Below are 21858 nucleotides of genomic sequence, written 5' to 3' on the forward strand. Positions count from 1 at the left end.
AATGAACACCCAGGACTGATCTCCTTTAGGATGGACTGGTTGGATCTCCTTGCAGTCCAAGGGACTCTCAATAGTCTTCTCCAACACCACACCTCAAAAGTATCAGTTCTTCAGCACTCAGCTTTCTTTATAGTCCAACTCTCACATCCATACAGTGAATAACTAATGATAAGTAAAAGCTGTAATACTGGTAGTGACTAATGATGGTGTCGATGGTAATGACCAAGATGGTTGTGGGTGTTTGTGGTGATGCTGGTGGAAGTGGTGATGTTGATGTTAATGATGATGATGTTAATTATGTTAATGATGATGATGATGGATTTGTGGGTGTAAAATATTTGAAAGGATGCATTAGATTATAGTTTCTCAAGAAGCAAGTTGACTTCCCCAGTAAAAGGAAAATTAACATCCTTGGGACACTTGGGACACAAAAACACAAAAACCAGGGTCCTAATTGCTCTTTTTCTAAGGACTCCAGTCTCCGAAGTGACTCCATCCCAGGAGAACCTTTATTCATATACCCACATATTTAAACAGGTCTCCAAGTCTCCCCATCTCAGTGACCATATTCCACTTCATAAGCTTGTGTGGTCTTCTGATTTCCTATGATTTATTTCCTGACTGTTGAAACCGAGGCATATCCTAAAATTTCCAGGAGAGCGTGTTCCACTTTTCATCAGCACAGGTATTTGATTACAATTTAAAGCAACTGTGTGAGAAAAACATTTCTTTCATGAACACTTGTTTCTAATACAAGCTGTTTGCAATCATGTTTACCTTCATCTCTAAGGTAAGGGTTTTTTCTTGTGTCCCACGTTCTTATGGGCAGCAATCCTAAGCCTCTGATGGTCTGCTAGAACTGGAGTAGTAATTGTAATGACTAATATCAACTATAGGCTCATGTTTTACTATTTTATGATATTAGATAACTATGGGAGAAAATAAGTTGTTCAACAACCATTGGCAGGAATACACTGGAACTCTCCAAAAAAAGATACCCCTCATCCAGAGACAAAGGAGAAGCTGCAAAGAAACAGTAGGAGGGGCACAATCATGATAAAATAAAATCCTAAACCTAACAGGGCTAATTTCCTGTGCCTTCATCCTGTCCAGTATCCTCCACAGCAGCACCACAGAGGAAAGTTCCAAAGCCTTCAGCACTTGCAGCTCCCACTTTGCAGTCAAGGGGATTTTCTATGGAATTATTGCCTTCATGTACTTAAAACCCTCCACAGCCAGTTCCCTGGCCCAGGAGAACATGGCCTCAGGGTTGTACACCACAGGGATCCCCATACTGAACCTCCTGATCTACAGCTTGAGGTTTAAGGAGGTAAATGTGGCCACCCAGAAAACTCCAAGGGGAAAATTATTTTCAGGCGCATGTCATCGTTCTTGCTCAAATTTAAGAATAAGTTCTTATGAACCCCCGAGGGAAGCCCTCTGAATCCTTGCCCACCAGGGAAAGGAAACAGTCCCTTCTCTGCATGGCTGGATGACTTCTCCTGCCTTCTTACCTCCTCCTTCTTGCCCTCTCTCTTCTCTCATCTCTATTTAAAACCAGCTGATATTATCTTTATTTTCCTTATTTCAGAAGCCTTTTCTCTATCCTGAGTCCTTTGGTAAACTCTACTAGCTAAATTGTAATTCAATATAATTTTTTTTCAAGTTTCACAGACTCACAGATAGAGAAAAAAGAGTGATTACTTGGGGTGGTGGGGTAGAAGAGAGCCAGGGGATTAAGCATATAACTACTATGCATAAAATAAATAAGCATGGCCACTAATATATAGTTACTTTAAACAGAGTCACCTATAAAAATGTGGTCCATCTGAAACAAATATAATATTGTAAATCAACTACCTTTCAATAAATTAAATTTTAGCTGAGTTCGAGAGTCATTCACTGTTTAATTTTCTTCTATGTAGAAAATATTTCTCAGCCCACTTCCTAGTTTTTTCCACTTGGAAGTACACAAGGCAGAGAGAGGTGGATCTCAGAGTGACCAGGAAGTGATGCCCAGAGTCTTTCTCACCTGGACTTCCTCCTCTCCTCTTTTCCACTCCTCCCTACTTATTCCTGCCCAAGAACTTCTACCTCACCCCTTTCTATGAATTTCTTAATCACAGTAATAATAATGCTAGCCACTACCATGTTTGGGGCACCTATTTGAGCCACACAACTCTTCTAAATGCGTTATATGCCTTCTTTCAATTACAATTTGCAACAGTTAGACACCATGTCTTACGTCTCCTGCGTTGGCAGGCAGGTCCTTTACCACTAGAGCCACCTGGGAAGCCCTCACTGGTGTATGCTTGTCTCAGACTAATAATACTGTACTCATTATGTCAGTTATACTACAGAAAAATGGGTCCTTTAAACAAAAAAAAACAGTGCATCTTAACACCCAAAATCAATCAATAATCACAGAATGTGAGATCATATATATACATATACATACATACATACCTTTTACAAATAAAAGAAATGGAGCTAAGTCACAACTCCAAAGTATGGAATCTCCCCTCTATCCCTAAATTCACACAGCCACTGACTTACTTTCTATAACAATTTATTAGTTTTCCCTGATCAGAATACACAATACGGACCCTACGGTGTCTGATAGGTTTTGCCCAGCACAATGCTTTTGAAGTCTTTCATATTGTTGCGTGTATCAATAATATATTTCTTTTTTATTAGTAGTAATCCATCGCTTCTATATATCCACAAATTGTTTCTTACCTGTTGATGGACAGTTGGTAGTTTCCAGTTTGAGTTACTGTGAATAAAGGATATATAAGAATTCATGTACAGAACTCTTTCTGAACCTATGTTTTCATTTACCTTAGATAAATATCTAAGAATTGTTTGGCCATAGGCAAGTTTAAAAGAAACTACCAAACAATCCTACAAAAAAGTTGTTTGATTTTATTTTCCATTAGCACTGTATAAGAAGTGGAGTAGCACTGTGTAAGAAGTACTATATAAGAAGCAAGGAGAAGCACTTGCTCTGCATTCTCAACAAAACGATATTGTCCCATTTTCAAGTGTTAGCATCTCTAGCGGGTACATAGTGAAAGTGTTAGTCACCCAGTTGGGTCTGACTCTTTGCAACCCATGCAGTGTAGCCAGGCTTCTCTACCCATGGGATTCTCCAGGCAAGAATATGTTAAGCTATATAAGGACAATGATTGCAATGAACTGAAACACACATAAAATATGGTTAAAATAGGATACTAAATATGGTTAAGATACTAAAGAAAAATAACTAACTTTCTTTGGTAGATAATCAGAAACTAAATTATTATTTTGAAAATTAGAAAATGAAGGTGAGGTAAACGTTTCTATATGAACTGTGGTGATGGATACACAATCTGTGCATGTGATAAAATTGCTTTGAGGTTAATTTACATACACACAAATGAGTATAAATAAGAATGGGGAAATCTGAAGAAGATCAATCGATATGTGGGGCTTCCCCAGTGGCTCAAAGGGAAAAGAATCTTCCTGCAATGTGGAAGATGAGGGCTCGGTCCCTGGGTCAGGAAGATCCCCTGGAGAAGGGAATGGCTACCCACATCAGTATTCTTGCTTGGCAAATTCCAAGGACATCCTGGGTGTGATATTGTATTATAATTCTGCAAATTGTCCCCAGTGGGGGAAACTGCTTAGGGGTACACAGGATCTCTCTCTATTATTTCTTGTACCCCTATGTGAATCTACAATTAACTCAAAATAAAAAGTTTAATTTAAAAATCTTCACTAGCAGCATTTTCACAGATAATATATTACTGAATGTAGTCTTGAAAAGGGCACATTCTTATCAGCATATTTTCCTTATGAATGAGAATATACAAGTGAAGAATTCTTACAAATCTACCTTCTTATGCCCTCAACCTCCTCCCATTCTACACAGTCAATCTACAGGTCCAACATCAAGGTGACAAGTTTAGCACTCCTTATGAATTAACGTTCCTTTAGTGAAATTACACAGTTTTATTAAAACAGTCAACTCTATTCTTTAAATCCTTTCAAATAAGCCTTTTAATCATAATTGGTTATGCGTGATCGTGAATAACTAATGATGAGTAACAGCCATAATGACAGTGACTGACGATGGTGTTGATAATAATAACCGCGGGGGTTGTGGGGCTGGTGGCGCTGCTTGTAATGATGATACTGTGGATGGTGATGGACTCATTGACGCTAAATTACTTGAAAGGAGGCATTAGACTGTAGTTTCTCAAACAGCAAGTTGACTTCCCCAATAAAAGGAAAATTAACTCACTTGGGACCCAAGAACATAATTCGCAGCCCAAGTGTAAATCAAAACTCTAATTGTCCTTTGCGAAGGCCCACAGTCTCTGAAGTGACTGCCTCCCAGGAGAAGTTCTGCTCATATACATATAAACACACCCACACATCTCCCAACCTCATGGACCCTTTTTTCATGATGGGGCTGGCCCCTTTGAGTAACTTTAGGATTAGATGTAAATCTATATGTTTCTCTCATTTACCAATATTGATTTCCTAACTGTCAAAATCGAGGCGTTTCCAAATACTTCCAGGAGACTGTGTACAGCTGCACATCAGCAGAGGTATTTAATTACAATTTAAACAATTCTATGATGGCAAGAACCACTACAATATTGTAAAGTAATTAGCTTCCAATTAAAATAAAGGAATTAATTTTATAAAAAACAATTCTATGAGAAAAATATTTCTTTCATCACCTCTTGTGTCTGATGCAAGCTATCTCCAACCCTGTGTTTACCTTCATCTCCAGGTGGTTTTTCTTTGTGTGCTGTGTTCTTGTGGGCAGCAATCCTGAGCCTCTGACGGTCTGGTAGAACTGGAGGTAGGAACTGTAGTGACTGATATCAAATATGGGATCATGTTTTCCTATTTTATATTGTTAGATGATTGTGGGAATCAATAATTAAGTCAATGCTGTCTAGGATTTTCCCATCTGCACCTCACGAAGTAAATACTTTTCAGTCCGTATGGCCCTGTGATTTCTGGCAATGGTGTATTCTAGGTGGATTGTCTATGTTTATTAAGTTTTAAGAGGCAGAATTTGAGTTGAAGGGAATTTGTAAGATATTTTTAATCTATTGTTGCTCCCTGCAAGAATTTTTTCATTTTTACAATTAACAGAAATAATACTCAAAAAATCTTAGTTACCTCTGATAGCAATTATTATAAAATTAGCAATTTAACCGTCAGTAATTTAACATGTATAGTTTATAGTGAAACTCAGATTTTCTTGTCTTCATGCTGGATTTTTACACTAGAAAAAAATATATAGTTAGTGCTGAAGTTACTATTATTATAGGAATGAGACAAGGCATTATAAAGTGATACATTTAAAAAGCAGGTTACAAAAATTATTTAAAATACATGTATGCTTATACATATATAGATACATATGTGAAAGTGAAATGACATGCTCAGCAATGTTGGACTCTTTGGGACCCTGCAGACTGTAGCCTACCAGGCTCCTCTGTCCATGGGATTCTCCAGGCAAGAATGTTGGAGTCAGTTGCCATGCCCACCTCCAGGGGATCTTCCCAACCCAGGGATGGAACCTTGGGTCTTCTGCATTGCAAGCAGATACTTTACCATCTGAGCCACCAGAGACACCTAGATAACATATTTTTGTTGATATTCAGTCACCAAGTCGTGTCCGACTCTTGGCAAACCCGTGGATGCCATGCAAGCCAGGCCCCCCTGTCCCTCATCATCTCCCAGAGTTTGCTCAAATTCATGTCCATTGAATCGGGGATGCATATATGCACCGAAACATTGAAAAACACCTAAAACAATAGTAATGACTATTGCTTGTCTCCAAGGAGCCAGAAGGTTATTTTATTTTTGCTTATTTGTATTCCTGATTTTCTGCAATGCACATATACTGGCTTGGTAATTTTTCTTTTTTATTTCTTAAATTAATTAATTAGTTTATTTATTTTTGCCTGCACTGGGTCTTTGGAGTTGCACAAGGCTTCCTCTAGTTGCGTCAAGTAAAGGCTGCTCTCTAGTTCTGTGCGTGGGCTTCTCATGACAGCGGCTGATCTTGTTGCACAGCACGGGATCTAGGGCACAGGCTTCAGTAGCTGCAGAGCTCAAGCTTAGTAGTTGTGGCGCACGGGCTTAGTTGCTCTGTGGCATGTGGGATCTTCCCAGACCAGGGATCAAACTCATGTCGCCTGCACTGGCAGACAGATTCTTAACCACTGGACCACCAGGGAAGTCCTGATAATTTTTCTTTAATGCATCTTAAATTAGCCATAAAATCTATCATCTTTGTCCAAAAATTCAATAAGTTAACTTCACTAAATAATAATAAACTGCTACAAAGAAGCAGAGAAGGCAATGACACCCCACTCCAGTACTCTTGCCTGGAAAATCCCATGGACGGAGGAGCCTGGTGGGCTGCAGTCATGGGGTTGCTAAGAGTCGGGCATGAGTGAGCGACTTCACTTTCACTTTTCACTTTCACTTTTCACTTTCATGCATTGGAGAAGGCAATGGCAACCCACTCCAGTGTTCTTGCCTGGAGAATCCCAGGGATGGGGGAGCCTGGTGGGCTGCCATCTATGGGGTCGAACAGAGTCGGACATGACTGAAGCGACTTAGCAGCAGCAGCAGTAGCTACAAGGAAGATAATCTAGAACAAGGTAACATAGTTTAGTGGACAAATAACAAACTGGTAGACAGAAGTCCTAGGGTTTAGTCAGACCCAGTTCTGTGTCTTCCTACTTTTACGCTTTTTGATAACTTATTTAAATTTTAGAGCTTCTGGTTCCTAGAGAATAGGAAAATAATATAGCATTCCCCTTTTCATATGCTATGCACGTCAGACATCAAACATAAAACACATTCAACCACAACATTGCTTAGACCTCTAGGTTCGTGAATTTGTAAGGCTACACACTTCGGCCAAGGGAAGCGTTCATGATCAAAAGAAAGCAGTTTCAGTTTCAAGTTCTTCATAATTAGAAAGTCTCTGGAAAGTCACTAGTGTCTGGCACTTCAGTTTTCTCCATATAAACATTCGAATGAAAATTCTACTCTTAACACATTTTTCCTTATATGCAGTATTCTTTAGAGGAGTTAATGAGAATGACTCTTAAAGAGCAGTATACAAAAGTTAGTAACTGTATAAGTAACCAATTAAAATAGTGCAAATTTAAGACTTTAACTTAAAGAATACCTGTCAGAGAAGGGATATCTATAGGTATCATATCCAGCAATGATGATCCATGCTTCTTAGGACATGTCTGTAACTTAAGTACTTTGTCATTAGGGAGATGAGGGTTTGACATCATGATCAAAAAATGAAAACAAGAACAATAATAAAAGTAGCTGGTGAGCATTTACCCTGGAATAACCTATATGTCAGGGCCCAGGCTTCACCAGAGAGGAATTAATTAGAATCTCTCTGGGTGGAGCATAGATATCAACACTTTTTAAATGTTGCAAGTGATTATAATATACAGCCAATGTATACTGCCGTAGGGCCTGAGGCCAGTGAAACACTAGGAAAACATTCCAGACATCTACTGACAACTCACATTTGTGTAAGAAATAGCATCTTGAAAAAAAGATTCTAACTGCATCATCCCATACTATTTCTACAACCACCTTAGAAATTGTTATCATTCATCTCTTCATCTTTCAGACACAGAAATTGACTTGAAACTCAATAATACTGTTGTAGCTAATATATCCCCCTGACACTTCATCAATCTGAGATCGGTTACTGGATGTTCACATTCAGTCAATATTTAGGACTTGCATAAATGATACAAGAATTTCAATTCTGAAACAAAATATATCTCTGATATTAACTCTAGTGCTTATTACCTACAGGATTGAGATTCGCAAACTTGAACCTTCTTCAGTCTCATCTGGAGACAGTGTGGTACACAGATCACTGGGCCCCATCCCAGAGTTCCTGACTTGGTAAGTCTGGGGAGAGGCCTGAGAATCTGCATGTCTGACATCTTCATGTAATGCCAATGATGCTGGCCCAGGAACTGCACTTTAAGACCCACTGTGCTAGGCTGTTTCAGAACCACGAAAGTGACAGCAGCTCCAGATCTTGCCCCCTTTGGGGCTCATCTTTGAAATACTCAGGGTCTTGTCTTCCTCCCAAAACAAACAGCAGGATGAGGGAATATTCATCAGGAAAGACATCAGGATCGCATAGCTGGCCCAGAGTCTCAAAACTAGCTTCACCAAGCAGTGCAAGAAGCAGCCATTCATGCAGTTCTTCTCTCATCACACAGGTCCCCCAAGGAGAATGGCTGCAGAAAATCACTCTACAGTGACAGAGTTCATTCTCGGAGGTTTAACAAGTCAACCAGAGCTCCAGCTCCCCCTCTTCTTCCTCTTCCTTGGGATCTACTCAGTCACTATGGTAGGGAACCTGGGCATGATAGCCCTGATTTGTCTGAACGCTCAGCTTCACACCCCCATGTACTATTTCCTCAGCAACCTGTCCTTTGTGGATCTCTGCTACTCCTCTGTCACTACCCCTAAGATGCTGGTGAACTTTGTGTCAGGGAAGAACACCATCTCCTATGCAGGGTGCATGGCCCAGCTCTACTTCTTCCTTCTATTTGTCGTTACTGAGAGTTACACACTGACAGTGATGGCCTATGACCGCTACGTTGCCATCTGCAGACCTCTGTTTTACAACATCATCATGTCTCAACGAGCCTGCTTCCTGCTATTGGCCGGGGTCTATGTCATGTCAGTCATTGGCTCAAACATAGAGACTATCATCTTGTCAAAACTGTCCTATTGTGAGACACTCATCCATCATTATTACTGTGACATACTTGCCCTTATAAAACTCTCCTGCTTTAGCACCTATCATATTGACATGATAGTATTCTCTTTGGCTGTATTTGACATCATAGTCACCAGCTTAACAATCCTTGTTTCCTATGCCTTCATCCTGTCCAGTATCTTCCGCATCAGAACCACGGAGGGAATGTCCAAAGCTTTCAGCACCTGCAGCTCCCACTTTGCAGCCATGGGGATGTTCTGTGGAACAACTGCTTTCATATACTTGAAACCCTCCACGGCCAGTTCCCTGGCCCAGGAGAATGTGGCCTCCGTGTTCTACACTGCAGTGATCCCCATGCTGAACCCCCTGATCTACAGCTTGAGAAATAAGGACGTAAAGGCTGCCATGCAGAAAACCCTGAGAGGAAAATGTTTTAAGGCAAATGTTATTACTCTTTCTTAGTTTTAAAAGTTGTTATGAATCCCAGACTGAAGCCCTAAGAATGCTTGCACACCCGGATGGGAAGCTGTCCCTTCTTTGGATGGCTGGGAGACTGCGCCTGCCTCCTTGCCTCTTCCTTCCCATCCACCCTCTCCTCTGATTTCTTTATCTTTTCCCTCGTTTGGGAAGCATATGCTATATCCTGATTCCCTTAATAAATCCCACTATCTTAACTGGATTTTAACAAAGCTTTAAACATTCACAGACTCACACATAGAGAAAGTAGTGTTTACCATTGAGTAGAGGAAAGCAGGGATGGGCAAGGTAAGAGGAGGGGATTGAGAGACACAGACCACTCTCACTCTATATAAAATGAATAGGCAACAGGGATGTAATGTACAACACATGGAAATATAGCCATTATTTCTTAGTTCTCTGCATACTAAGTCGCTTCAGTCATGACCAACTCCTTGTAACCATATGGACTGTGGCCCTCCAGGTTCCTCTCTCCATGGGGTTTCCCAGGCAAGAATATTAGAGTGGGTTCCCATTTCCTCCCCCAGATGATCTTTCTGATGCAGGGATCAAACACACATCTTTTATGTCTGCTTAACTGTAAATTCAGTTCAGTCACTCAATTGTGTCCGAGTCTGAGACCCCATGGACTGCAGCATGCCAGGCTTCCCTGTCCATCACCAACTCCTGGAGCTTGCTCAAACTCATGTCCATCGTGTCAGTGATTACATCCAACCATGTTATCCTCTGTCATCCCCTTCTCCTCCTGTCTTCAATCTTTCCCAGCATCAGAGTCTTTTCCAATGAGTCACTTCTTTTACCGTGAATGAAGTTTAGTTCTCTAACTGTAAATGGAGTATACTATAAATAATATTGAATAAGTATGTTCTATATCCAAAACTAGTATAATATTGTATATCAATTACACCTCAATAAAACATTAAACTTTCAACAGTGAGTTTGAAATCCACCTTTTTATTAATTTCTATGTAGAAAATATTACTTAATTTACAATATACTTTCTGCACTTGGGTGTACACAAGGCAGAGAGTGGAATGAAAGTCTCCAGCAAGTGATGTCCAGAACCTTCCTCATCTAAACATCTTCCTCTTCTCTCCTTCACTCCTCTCTAATCTCTATATAAGGACTCCTACTTGATCCCTTCATGTAAGTGAGTAACAATAATAATGATGTCAGCCAATAACATGTTTTTCAACGTTTACCTGAGCCCTGAAATTCTTCTAACACTTTATGTGCATTATTTCAATTACACCTCACACAGTTAGGGACTACTGTTTTCCCCCATTTCACTACGGAAATGCAGTTTAGTCACTTGCTGAAGTCACACATCTGGTGAACAAAGACACTGGGAATCAAGCCCACGTCTAAGTGACTTTGGAGCCCACACTCTTGTCTCTCAAATGTCCCCTTTGTTTTAACCTGGCACCTCCTTTGAACAGTCAATCACACCTGCCCGAATTGTGCTCTTCCAATTTCAAATGCCTCCCAAAATCAGTTCCTCAGATCGCCACCGTTTATCATCTGCCCTAGTCTCCTCACATTTATAGGCAACTTTTTCAGAATAAATAAAGAAACAGAGTGACCAGCTCACCAGGTTTCCTGGCACTTCACCATGTTTCACACTAGAAGCCCCACCTGGGGAAACCACTCAGATCTAGACAAACCAGGATGATTGGTCGTCCAGATTATAAATTGCCGCCAAATCGCTTTCTGCTTAATTAACACAGAGATCTACTGCCAAGGTTGCTCAGTAAATCCAGTGGCAATAGGACAAACTTTCCCCCCACTCCCCTTTCTTTGTAACAATATCAAGCATACGTGTTTCAGACTCAGCAGCCTGACACGGTGCCGTGGATGTGTAACATTTTCTCATGTCTAGCGATTTTTTGGTATTCTGTTTTATCAATCACTGACTTATAATGATAAACATATAACTCTACTTTTCTGCAGCAAAAGGGAATAAATACAGTGAATGATTTTGTTAGAGCTGATTTAGACTAAAGAAAAGTTGAGGATGCCCCCAAAGTGACTTCAGAGTTGATGTGACTCCCTGCTGCTACTGTGACCACTGCCACCACAAATAAAGCCTCTCATAAAAGCCACTCAAAAAATCAGTAAACAGCTGAACCTTGGGTTCGAACATCACCTGGAAGCTTGTTAGAGATGCAAATTTGGGATCCCTGCTCCACACCTACAAAGTTACCGGGTGGGGTTCAGTAATCTGTGTTGCAATAGATCTCCTGGTGATTCCAATATACACTAAAGAGTGAGAACCACCTCACTCCCACCTTCAAATCTCACCAAAAATGCATTTAAAAATTAGTGGGAACTAATTCATATCCATGGCTCTAGCTAGAGGGGACACTGGGATATGTAGTTTTCAGCTTTTCACCTGATTAGAACAAGGGTGGAATGCATATGGAAAGATCCATTCCCAACTATGTACTCTAACAACTTATCCTAGGGAGGAGGGCATTCCACACTGGGGAGCACTGTTCTCACTCCTGAGAGGAGTCACAGGCCCCTGAATTATCTTCCTAGTGAAGTGAAAATGTACCCTCCCTCTTTCCTCTACAAAATACTCAAGTATTTAAACTTGTTTTTTTTTTTTCCTTCCAGTTTCTTTTGGTTGGTGTATTAAGAAGGAGGAGCTCCACAGACAGCTCAGTGGTAAAGAATCCACCTGCCAATACAGAAGACCTGGGTTTGATCCCTGGGTTGGAAAGATCCCCTGGATGAGGAAATGGCCACTGACTCCAGTAATCTTGCCTGAAAAATCCCAGGGACAGGGGAGCCTGGCAGACAACAGTCCGTGGTGTCGCAAGGAAACAGACGTGATTACAAAGCATGTCTCAAGTCAAGAGCAACCCAGAGACCTCCCAACCCAGTTTGGGAGCTCTTTGGAGAGCCTGCTATCCCACAGGCTGAGTACCTTCTGGAAGACAAAGACTGGACGTGTCCTGGAAGTGTTCACCAGCATGTCCTACTTCTATGAGATCCTGAAATTCAGAGCAAGAATGAGACTTGTTGCTCTACCAATCTTTGTGGGGAAGAGGAGCAGAGAGACATGTGCCTGCCAATATTAATCCGAGCTCCCCTGTGTCCTGACCTTCCCTGTCCTGTGCCCCTAGGACAGGCAGGTACACCTAACCTGGGCCTCTAAGGGTTTAGTGCACAGGATCTCCGGAGAAGAGCCAGTTTTTATATCCATAGTTTTGTTTGCATCAAAACTACACTTTTTGTTGGTTGCTAGTCATCCATTGCCTGAATATATCCACAAATTTGTTTCCTCACCTCTTGCTGGAAAGTTGGCTATTTCCAGTTTGGGCTGATGAATAAACCAGAGACAAGCATCCATGTAAAGAACTCTAATGATATTTTTTCATTTAGCTTGGATGCATATCTAGCAGTGGAATTGTTTGACCATACACAAGTTCATAAGAAACTGCCAAAAGACTTTACAAAGAGATAGTTTAGTAATTTTCCAAGAGCAGTGAACATCTAATCTATTGTGAGTAGGAGCCACAAAGGAGAAAACCAAAGCATGGGAGAGAATAGTGAAAACAGTAATGCAAGGAAATTTGCTTACTGTGAATTAGATATTTGAGATGAAGTATTGAAAAAAATCATACCTAAAAAAATGAAGAATGAATATCAAAACATATCCTCATAAAATTAAGAACCATGGCATATAGATTTTTTTAGTTCTTTCTTAAAGAACTAGAAACAAGGACTAACGCAGAAGCAATGAGCCCCTGTAATCCACTTTTGACCTTGAGACACCATTTCAGAGTTCAGTGGACCCTCTATGGCAACATGCAATATTCCACATATGATATTGTACTATAATTGTGTAAAATGCTACCATTGGGTTAACTATTTAAAGGATACATAGCAGCTATCAATATATTAATTCCTGTACCTCCATTTGAATATATTGTACAATTATCTCGAGAAAAAGTTTAATTTACAATCTGAATTAGCAACATTTTCATGAATGAATGTATTCTTGAAAAGTACATATTCTTTTAAACATATTTCCCTTATGAATGACAAAATGCTCATGAAGAGTCCTTAAAAGTCTACCTTCCTATGCCCCTCAACCTTCTGTAATCCTAACACTACTCATCTAAAGGTGCAGGAGCAAAGTGAAAACTTCAGCATTCCTTATAAACTGGCATTTCTTTACTGAAATTATAAGTTTTTTATTAAAATATTTGCATCTGTTTGAAGACACTTTAAAATAAAAACTTAAAGCCTAGCTGATATGCCTAATCAGTTCAATTCAGTCTCTCAGTCACATCCAACTCTTTGAAATCCCATGAAATGCAGCATGCCAGGCCTCCCTGTCCATCACAAACTCCAGGAGTCCACCCAAACCCACGTAGATCGAGTTGGTGATGCCATCCAGCCATCTCATCCGCTGTCATCCCCTTCTCCTCCTGCCTTCAATCTTTCCCAGCATCAGAGTCTTTTCAAACGAGTCAGCTCTTTGCATCAGGTGGCCAAAGTATTGGAGATTCAGCTTCAACATCAGTCCTTTCAATGAACACCCAGGACTGATCTCCTTTAGGATGGACTGGTTGGATCTCCTTGCAGTCCAAGAGACGCTCAAGAGTCTTCTCCAACACTACAGTTCAAAAGCATCAGTTCTTCGGGGCTCAGCTTTCTTTATAATCCAACTCTCACATCCATACAGTGAATAACTAATGATGAGTAAAAACCGTAATACTGGTAGTGACTGATGATGGTGTCAGTGGTAATGACCAAGATGGTTGTGGGTGTTTGTGGTGATGCTGGTGGAAGTGGTGATATTGATGTTAATGATGATGATGTTAATTATGTTAATGATGATGATGATGGATTTGTGGGTGTAAAATATTTGAAAGGATGCATTAGATTATAGTTTCTCAAGCGGCAAGTTGACTTCCTCAGTAAAAAGAAAATTAACACACTTGGGACACAAAAACACAAAAACCAGGGTCCTGATTGATCCTTTTCTAAGGACTCCAGTCTCTGAAGTGACTCCATCCCAGGAGAACCTTTATCCATATACTCACATATTTAAACAGGTCTCCAAGTCTCCCCATCTCAGTGACCATATTCCACTTCATAAGCCTGTGTGGTCTTCTCATTTCCTATGATTTATTTCCTGACTGTTGAAACCGAGGCATATCCTAAAATTTCCAGGAGAGCGTGTTCCATTTTTTGTCAGCACAGGTATTTGATTACAATTTAAAGCAACTGTGTGAGAAAAACATTTCTTTCATGAACTCTTGTTTCTAATACAAGCTATTTGCAATCATGTTTACCTTCATCTCTAAGGTAAGGGTTTTTTCTTGTGTCCTACGTTCTTATGGGCAGCAATCCTAAGCCTCTGATGGTCTGCTAGAACTGGAGTAATAATTGCAGTGACTACCATCAAGTACAGGCTCATGTTTTACTATTTTATGATATTAGATAACTATGAGAGAAAATAAGCAAATCTGTGCTGTCTAGGTTTTCCTATCTTCACTGCACTAAGTCAGTGGTGATCCCACTGTACTGACCTGTAAAGCACTTTGATTTCTGGTAATGATATACCCTAGGTGGATTTTCCATGTTTCTTATTGTTTCAAGAGGTGGAAATTGAGTAAAAGGGCTATGTAAGATGTTTTTAATATACTATTTCTAACTACAGGAAATATTTCTTTTTCATTTAATGTAAATAATAATCAAAAATCTTAGTTACCTCTGAGAGTATTTATTATGAAGTTAATAATTTAAGGATCAATAATTTAACGTGTAATAATCACAGTGCAATGCAGATTTTCTTGTCTTCACACCCCATCCTAAGGATTTAAAGGCTCTCACACAAAGAAAAAGAAATACAGTGAGTGCCAGAGCTACTATTTTATGGGAATCAAATGACAATATATTTTAAAGTACTACAGTTTAAAAAGCAAGTTGTAAAATGTTTTTTAAAAGATAAATCCATGCTTATCACAGGAAAGACATACATGCATAGTAAAAACTCTAAAAGGAAAGGTTTTAGTCTCCAAGGAAAAAGAAAGGGAGATTATATTTTTGTCATTTATATGTCTGATTTTCTACAATGCACGTTTATTGGTTTAGTTATTTTTCTTTAATGCACCTGAAATTGGCAATAGAATTGATCCTGTGTCCAAAAATTCAGTAAATTAAGTTTGCTTAATAATAATAACATAATAATAAAATAATAAAAACATAATAACAAGTACTAGGCACAAGATGACATTTACTACACACACAGCAACATAATTGTATGAAAACAAAACAGACTGGTGGTCAGAAGTCATGAGTTTAAACCCAGATCTGTGTCTTGCTGGTTTTATGCTTTGGGATGACTTATTTAACTTCTAGCTCCCCTCGGAGCTCGTGGGAAAGAACCCGCCTGCCAGTGTGCGAGACCCAAGAGACACAGGTTTGATCCCTGGGTTAGGAAGATTCCCTGGAGTAGGAAATGGCAACCCTCTGCAGGATTCTTGGGAGTCCCATGGACGAGGAACTGGTGGGCCACAGCTCATAGATCACAAAAAGCCAGACACAACTAAAGCAATTTAGCACATTTAACTATTAGAACTTCCCGCACCAGTTAGGCAGCACCAGAAGAGGGAGAGGCACACAGAGCCAGCTTTACCCTGTGAGGTCCCACTCACCTTCTCCTGCCAGAGCACCAAAATCAACTTATTGTTCAACAACCATCGGCAGAAAGACACTGGCACTCTCCAAAAAAAGATACCCCTCATCCAGAGACAAAGGAGAAGCTGCAAAGAAACAGTAGGAGGGGCAGAGTCATGATAAAATAAAATCCTAAACCTAACAGGCCTAATTTCCTGTGCCTTCATCCTGTCCAGTATCCTCCACAGCAGCACCACAGAGGGAAGGTCCAAAGCCTTCAGCACCTGCAGCTCCCACTTTGCAGCCATGGGGATTTTCTATGGAATTATTGCCTTCATGTACTTAAAACCCTCCACAGCCAGTTCCCTGGCCCAGGAGAACATGGCCTCCGGGTTTTACACCACAGGGGTCCCCATACTGAACCCCCTGATCTACAGCTTGAGGAATAAGGAGGTAAATGTGGCCATCCAGAAAACTCCAAGGGGAAAATTATTTTCAGGCACGTATCATCGTTCTTGCTCAAATTTAAGAATAAGTTGTTATGAATCCCAGAGGGAAGCCCTCTGAATCCTTGCCCACCAGGGAAAGGAAACAGTCCCTTCTCTACATGGCTGGGTGACTTCTCCTGCCTCCTTCCCTCCTCCTTCTTGCCCTCTCTCTTCTCTCATCTCTATTTAAAATCAGCTGATATTATGTTTATTTTCCTTATTTCAGGAGCCTTTTTCTATCCTGAGTCCTTAGGTAAACTCTACTAGCTAAATTGTAATTTAATATAATTTTTTTTCAAGTTTCACAGACTCACAGATAGAGAAAAAAGAGTGATTACTTGGGGTGGTGGGGGAGAAGAGAGCCAGGGGATTAAGCATATAACTACTATGCATAAAATAAATAAGCATGGCCACTAATACATAGTTACTTTAAACAGAGTCACCTATAAAAATGTGGTCCGTCTGAAACAAATATAATATTGTAAATCAACTACCTTTCAATAAATTAAATTTTGGCTGAGTTTGAGAGTCATTCACTGTTTAATCTTCTTCTACGCAGAAAATATTTCTCAACCCACTTCCTAGTTTTTTTCCACTTGGAAGTACACAAGGCAGAGAGAGGTGGATCTCAGAGTGACCAGGAAGTGATGCCCAGAGTCTTTCTCACCTAGACTTCCTCCTCTCCTCTTTTCCACTCCTCCCTACTTATTCCTGCCCAAGAACTTCTACCTCATCCCTTTCTATGAATTTCTTAGTCACAGTAATAATAATGCTAGCCACTACCATGTTTGGGACACCTACTCTGAGCCACACAACTCTTCTAAATGCGTTATATGCCTTCTTTCAATTACAATTTGCAACAGTTAGACACCATGTCTTACGTCTCCTGCGTTGGCAGGCAGGTCCTTTCCCACTAGAGCCACCTGGGAAGCCCTCACTGGTGTCTGCTTGTCTCAGACTAATAATACTGTGCACATTATGTCAACTATACTACAGTAAAATGGGTCCTTTAAAAAAAAAAAGAGTGCATCTTAACACCCAAAATCAATCCATAATCACAGAATGTGAGATTATATATATATATATACATACACACATACATATATATATATTATACACATACATATCTTTTACAAATAAAAGAAATGGGGCTAAGTCACAACTCCAAAGTATGGAATCTCCCCTCTATCCTTAAATTCACACAGCCACTGACTTACTTTCTATAACAATTGATTAGTTTTCCCTGATCAGAGTACACAATACGGACCCTACGGTGTCTGATATGTTTTGCCCAGCACAATGCTTTTGAGGTCTTTCATATTGTTGCGTGTATCAATAATATATTTCTTTTTTATTAGTAGTAATCCATTGCTTCTATATATCCACAAATTGTTTCTTACCTGTTGATGGACAGTTGGTAGTTTCCAGTTTGAGTTGCTGTGAATAAAGGATATATAAGAATTCATGTACAGAACTCTTTCTGAACCTCTGTTTTCATTTACCTTAGATAAATACCTAAGAATTGTTTGGCCATAGGCAAGTTTAAAAGAAACTACCAAACAATCCTACAAAGAAATTGTTTGATTTTATTTTCCATTAGCACTGTATAAGAAGTGGAGTAGCACTGTATAAGAAGTACTATATAAGAAGCAAGGAGAAGCACTTGCTCTGCATTCTCAACAAAACGATATTGTCACATTTTCAAGTGTTAGCATCTCTAGTGGGTACATAGTGAAAGTGTTAGTCACCCAGTTGGGTCTGACTCTTTGCAACCGATGCAGTGTAGCCAGGCTTCTCTACCCATGGGATTCTCCAGGCAAGAAAATGTTAAGCTATATAAGGACAATGATTGCAATGAACTGAAACACACATAAAATATGGTTAAATTAGGAAGAATATAAAGATACTAAAGAAAAATAACTAGCTTTCTTTGGTAGATAATCAGAAACTAAATTATTATTTTGAAAATTAGAAAATGAAGGTGAGGTAAACACTTCTATATGAACTGTGGTGATGGATACACAATCTGTGCATGTGATAAAATTGCTTTGAGGTTAGTTTACATACACACAAATGAGTATAAATAAAAATGGGGAGATCTGAAGAAGATCAAGAGCCCCTAGTGGCTCAGAGGAAAAGAATCTTCCTGCAATGTGGAAGATGAGGGCTCGATCCCTGGGTCAGGAAGATCCCCTGGAGAAGGGAATGGCTACCCACATCAGTATTCTTGCTTGGCAAATTCCAAGGACATCCTGGGTGTGATATTGTATTATAACTTTTCAAATTGTTCCCCTTGGGGGAAACTGCTCAAGGGCACACAGGATCACTCTCTATTATTTCTTGTACCCCTATGTGAATCTACAATTAACTCAAAATAAAAAGTTTAATTTAAAAATCTTCACTAGCAGCATTTTCACAGATAATACATTGCTGAATGTAGTCTTGAAAAGGGCACATTCTTATCAGCATATTTTCCTTATGAATGAGAATATACAAGTGAAGAAATCTTACAAATCTACCTTCTTATGCCCTCAACCTCCTCCCATTCTACACAGTCAATCTACAGGTCCAACATCAAGGTGACAAATTTAGCACTCCTTATGAATTAACGTTCCTTTAGTGAAATTACACAGTTTTATTAAAATAGTCAACTCCATTTTTTAAATACTTTCAAATAAGCCTTTTAATCATAATTGATTATGCGTGATTGTGAATAACTAATGATGAGGAACAACCATAATGACAGTGACTGACGTTGTTGATAATAATAACCGCGGGGGTTGTGGGGCTGGTGGCGCTGCTTGTAATGATGATACTGTGGATGGTGATGGACTCATTGATGCTAAATTACTTGAAAGGAGGCATTAGACTGTAGTTTCTCAAACAGCAAGTTGACTTCCCCAATAAAAGGAAAATTAACACACTTGGGACCCAAGAACATAATTCACAACCCAAGTGTTAATCAAAACTCTAATTGTCCTTTGCGAAGGGCCCAGTCTCTGAAGTGACTGCCTCCCAGGAGAAGTTCTGCTCATATACATATAAACACACCCACACATCTCCCAACCTCATGGACCCTTTTTTCATGATGATGCTGGCCCCTTTGAGTAACTTTAGGATTAGATGTAAATCTATACGGTCCTCTCATCTACCAATATTGATTTCCTAACTGTCAAAATTGAGGCATTTCCAAATACTTCCAGGAAACTGTGTACAGCTGTAGATCGATAGAGGTATTTAATTACAATTTAAACAATTCTATGAGAAAAATATTTCTTTCATCACCTCTTGTGTCTGATGCAGGCTATTTTCAACCCTGTGTTTACCTTCATCTCCGGGTGGTTTTTCTTTGTGTGCTGTGTTCTTGTGGGCAGCAATCCTGAGCCTCTGATGGTCTGGTAGAACTGGAGGTAGGAATTGTAGTGACTGATATCAAATATGGGGTCATGTTTTCCTATTTTATATTGTTAGATGATTGTGGAAATCAATAATTAAGTCAATGCTGTCTAGGATTTTCCCATCTGCACCTCCCTCACGAAGTAAATACTGTTCACTCTGTACGGCCCTGTGATTTCTGGCAATGGTATATTCTAGGTAGATTGTCTATGTTTCTTAAGTTTTAAGAGGCAGAATTTGAGTAGAAGGGTATTTGTAAGATATTTTTAATCTATTGTTGCTCCCTGCAAGAATTTTTTTCTTTTTTACAATTAACAGAAATAATACTCAAAAAATCTTAGTTACCTCTGATAGCAATTATTATAAAGTTAGCAATTTAACCATCAGTAATTTAACATGTAGAGTTTATAGTGCAATTCAGATTTTCTTGTCTTCATACTATTAATATAATTAAGGATTTTTACACTAGAAAAAAATATATAGTTAGTGCTGACGTTAGTATTATTATAGGAATGAGACAGTACATTATAAAGTAATACATAAAAAAGCAGATTACAAAGATTATTTAAAATACATGTATGCTTATACACATATAGATACATAAGTGAAAGTGAATTGACATACTCAGTCATGTTGGACTCTTGGGACCCTGCAGACTGTAGCCAACCAGGCTCCTCTGTCCATGAGATTCTCCAGGCAAGAATGTTGGAGTCAGTTGCCATGCCCATCTCCAGGAGATCTTCCCAACCCAGGGATGGAACCCTCGGTCTCCTGCATTGCAAGCAGATACTTTACCATCTGAGCCACCAGAGACACCTAGATAACATATTTTTGTTGATATTCAGTCACCAAGTCGTGTCCGACTCTTGGCAAACCCATGGACTTCAGCTGCCAGGGCTCCCTGTCCCTCATCATCTCCCAGAGTTTGTCCAAGTTCATGTCCATTGAATCGGGGATGCATATATGCACTGAAACATTGAAAAACACCTAAAACAATAGTAATGACTATTGCTTGTCTCCAAGGAGCCGGAAGATTATTTTATTTTTGCTTATTTGTATTCCTGATTTTCTGCAATGCACATATACTGGCTTGGTAATATTTCTTTTTATTTCTTAAATTAATTAATTAGTTTATTTATTTTTGCCTGCACTGGGTCCTTGGAGTTGCACAAGGCTTCCTCTAGTTGCATCAAGTAAAAGCTGCTCTCTAGTTCTGTGCACGGGCTTCTCATGACAGTGGCTGATCTTGTTGCAAAGCACGGGATCTAGGGCACAGGCTTCAGTAGCTGCAGAACTCAAGCTTAGTAGTTGTGGCGCATGGGCTTAGTTGCTCTGTGGCATGTGGGATCTTCCCAGACCAGGGATCAAACTCATGTTGCCTGCGCTGGCAGACAGATTCTTAACCACTGGACCACCAGGGAAGTCCTGATAATTTTTCTTTAATGCATCTTAAATTAGCCATAAAATTTATCATCTTTGTCCAAAAATTCAATAAGTTAACTTCACTGAATAATAATAAACTACTGCAAAGATGATAATCTAGAACAACGTAACATAGTTTAGTGGACAAATAACAAACTGGTAGACAGAAGTCCTAAGGTTTAGTTAGACCCAGTTCTGTGTCTTCCTACTTTTATGCCTATTGATAACTTACTTAAATTTTAGAGCTTCTATTTCCTACAGAAGAGGAAAATAATATAGCTTTCCCCTTTTTATATGCTATGCACCATATAAGACATCAAGGATAAAACACATTCAATCAAAACATTGCTTAGACCTCTAGATGCATGGATTTGTAAGGCTACACTCTTGGGCAAAGGGAAGAGTTCATGATCAGAAGAAAGCAGTTTCAGTTTCAAGTTCTTCATAATTAGAAAGTCTCTGGAAAGTCGCTTAGTGTCCGGCACTTCAGTTTTCTCCATATAAACATGCAAATGAAAATTCTACTCTTAAAACATTTCTCCTCATATGCAGTATTCTTCAGAGGAGTTAATGAGAATGACTTCTGAAGAGCAGTATACAAAAGTTAGTAACTCTATAAGTAACCAATTAAAATAGTGC

General features: G+C 39.5%; 1 protein-coding gene and 1 pseudogene across 1 annotated transcript; both read left to right on the top strand.

Moving 5' to 3' along the window:
• The first annotated feature begins 8230 nt into the window (after nt 1-8230).
• OR8A8 (olfactory receptor family 8 subfamily A member 8) lies at nt 8231-9290 on the top strand. The gene has a single exon (XM_015461192.3). It carries the CDS (start codon nt 8267-8269, stop codon nt 9257-9259), a length of 993 nt encoding a protein of 330 aa, XP_015316678.3. The 5' UTR covers nt 8231-8266; the 3' UTR covers nt 9260-9290.
• On the top strand, nt 16094-16429 carry OR8A13P (olfactory receptor family 8 subfamily A member 13, pseudogene; annotated as a pseudogene).

Source organism: Bos taurus, chromosome 29 (genome assembly GCF_002263795.3).
Source record: "Bos taurus isolate L1 Dominette 01449 registration number 42190680 breed Hereford chromosome 29, ARS-UCD2.0, whole genome shotgun sequence".
Taxonomy (NCBI): Eukaryota; Metazoa; Chordata; class Mammalia; order Artiodactyla; family Bovidae; genus Bos; species Bos taurus.

Bases quoted from the DNA above. Each gene is read 5' to 3' on its own strand.
- OR8A8 (XM_015461192.3), top strand. From the start codon at position 8,267: ATGCAGTTCTTCTCTCATCACACAGGTCCCCCAAGGAGAATGGCTGCA.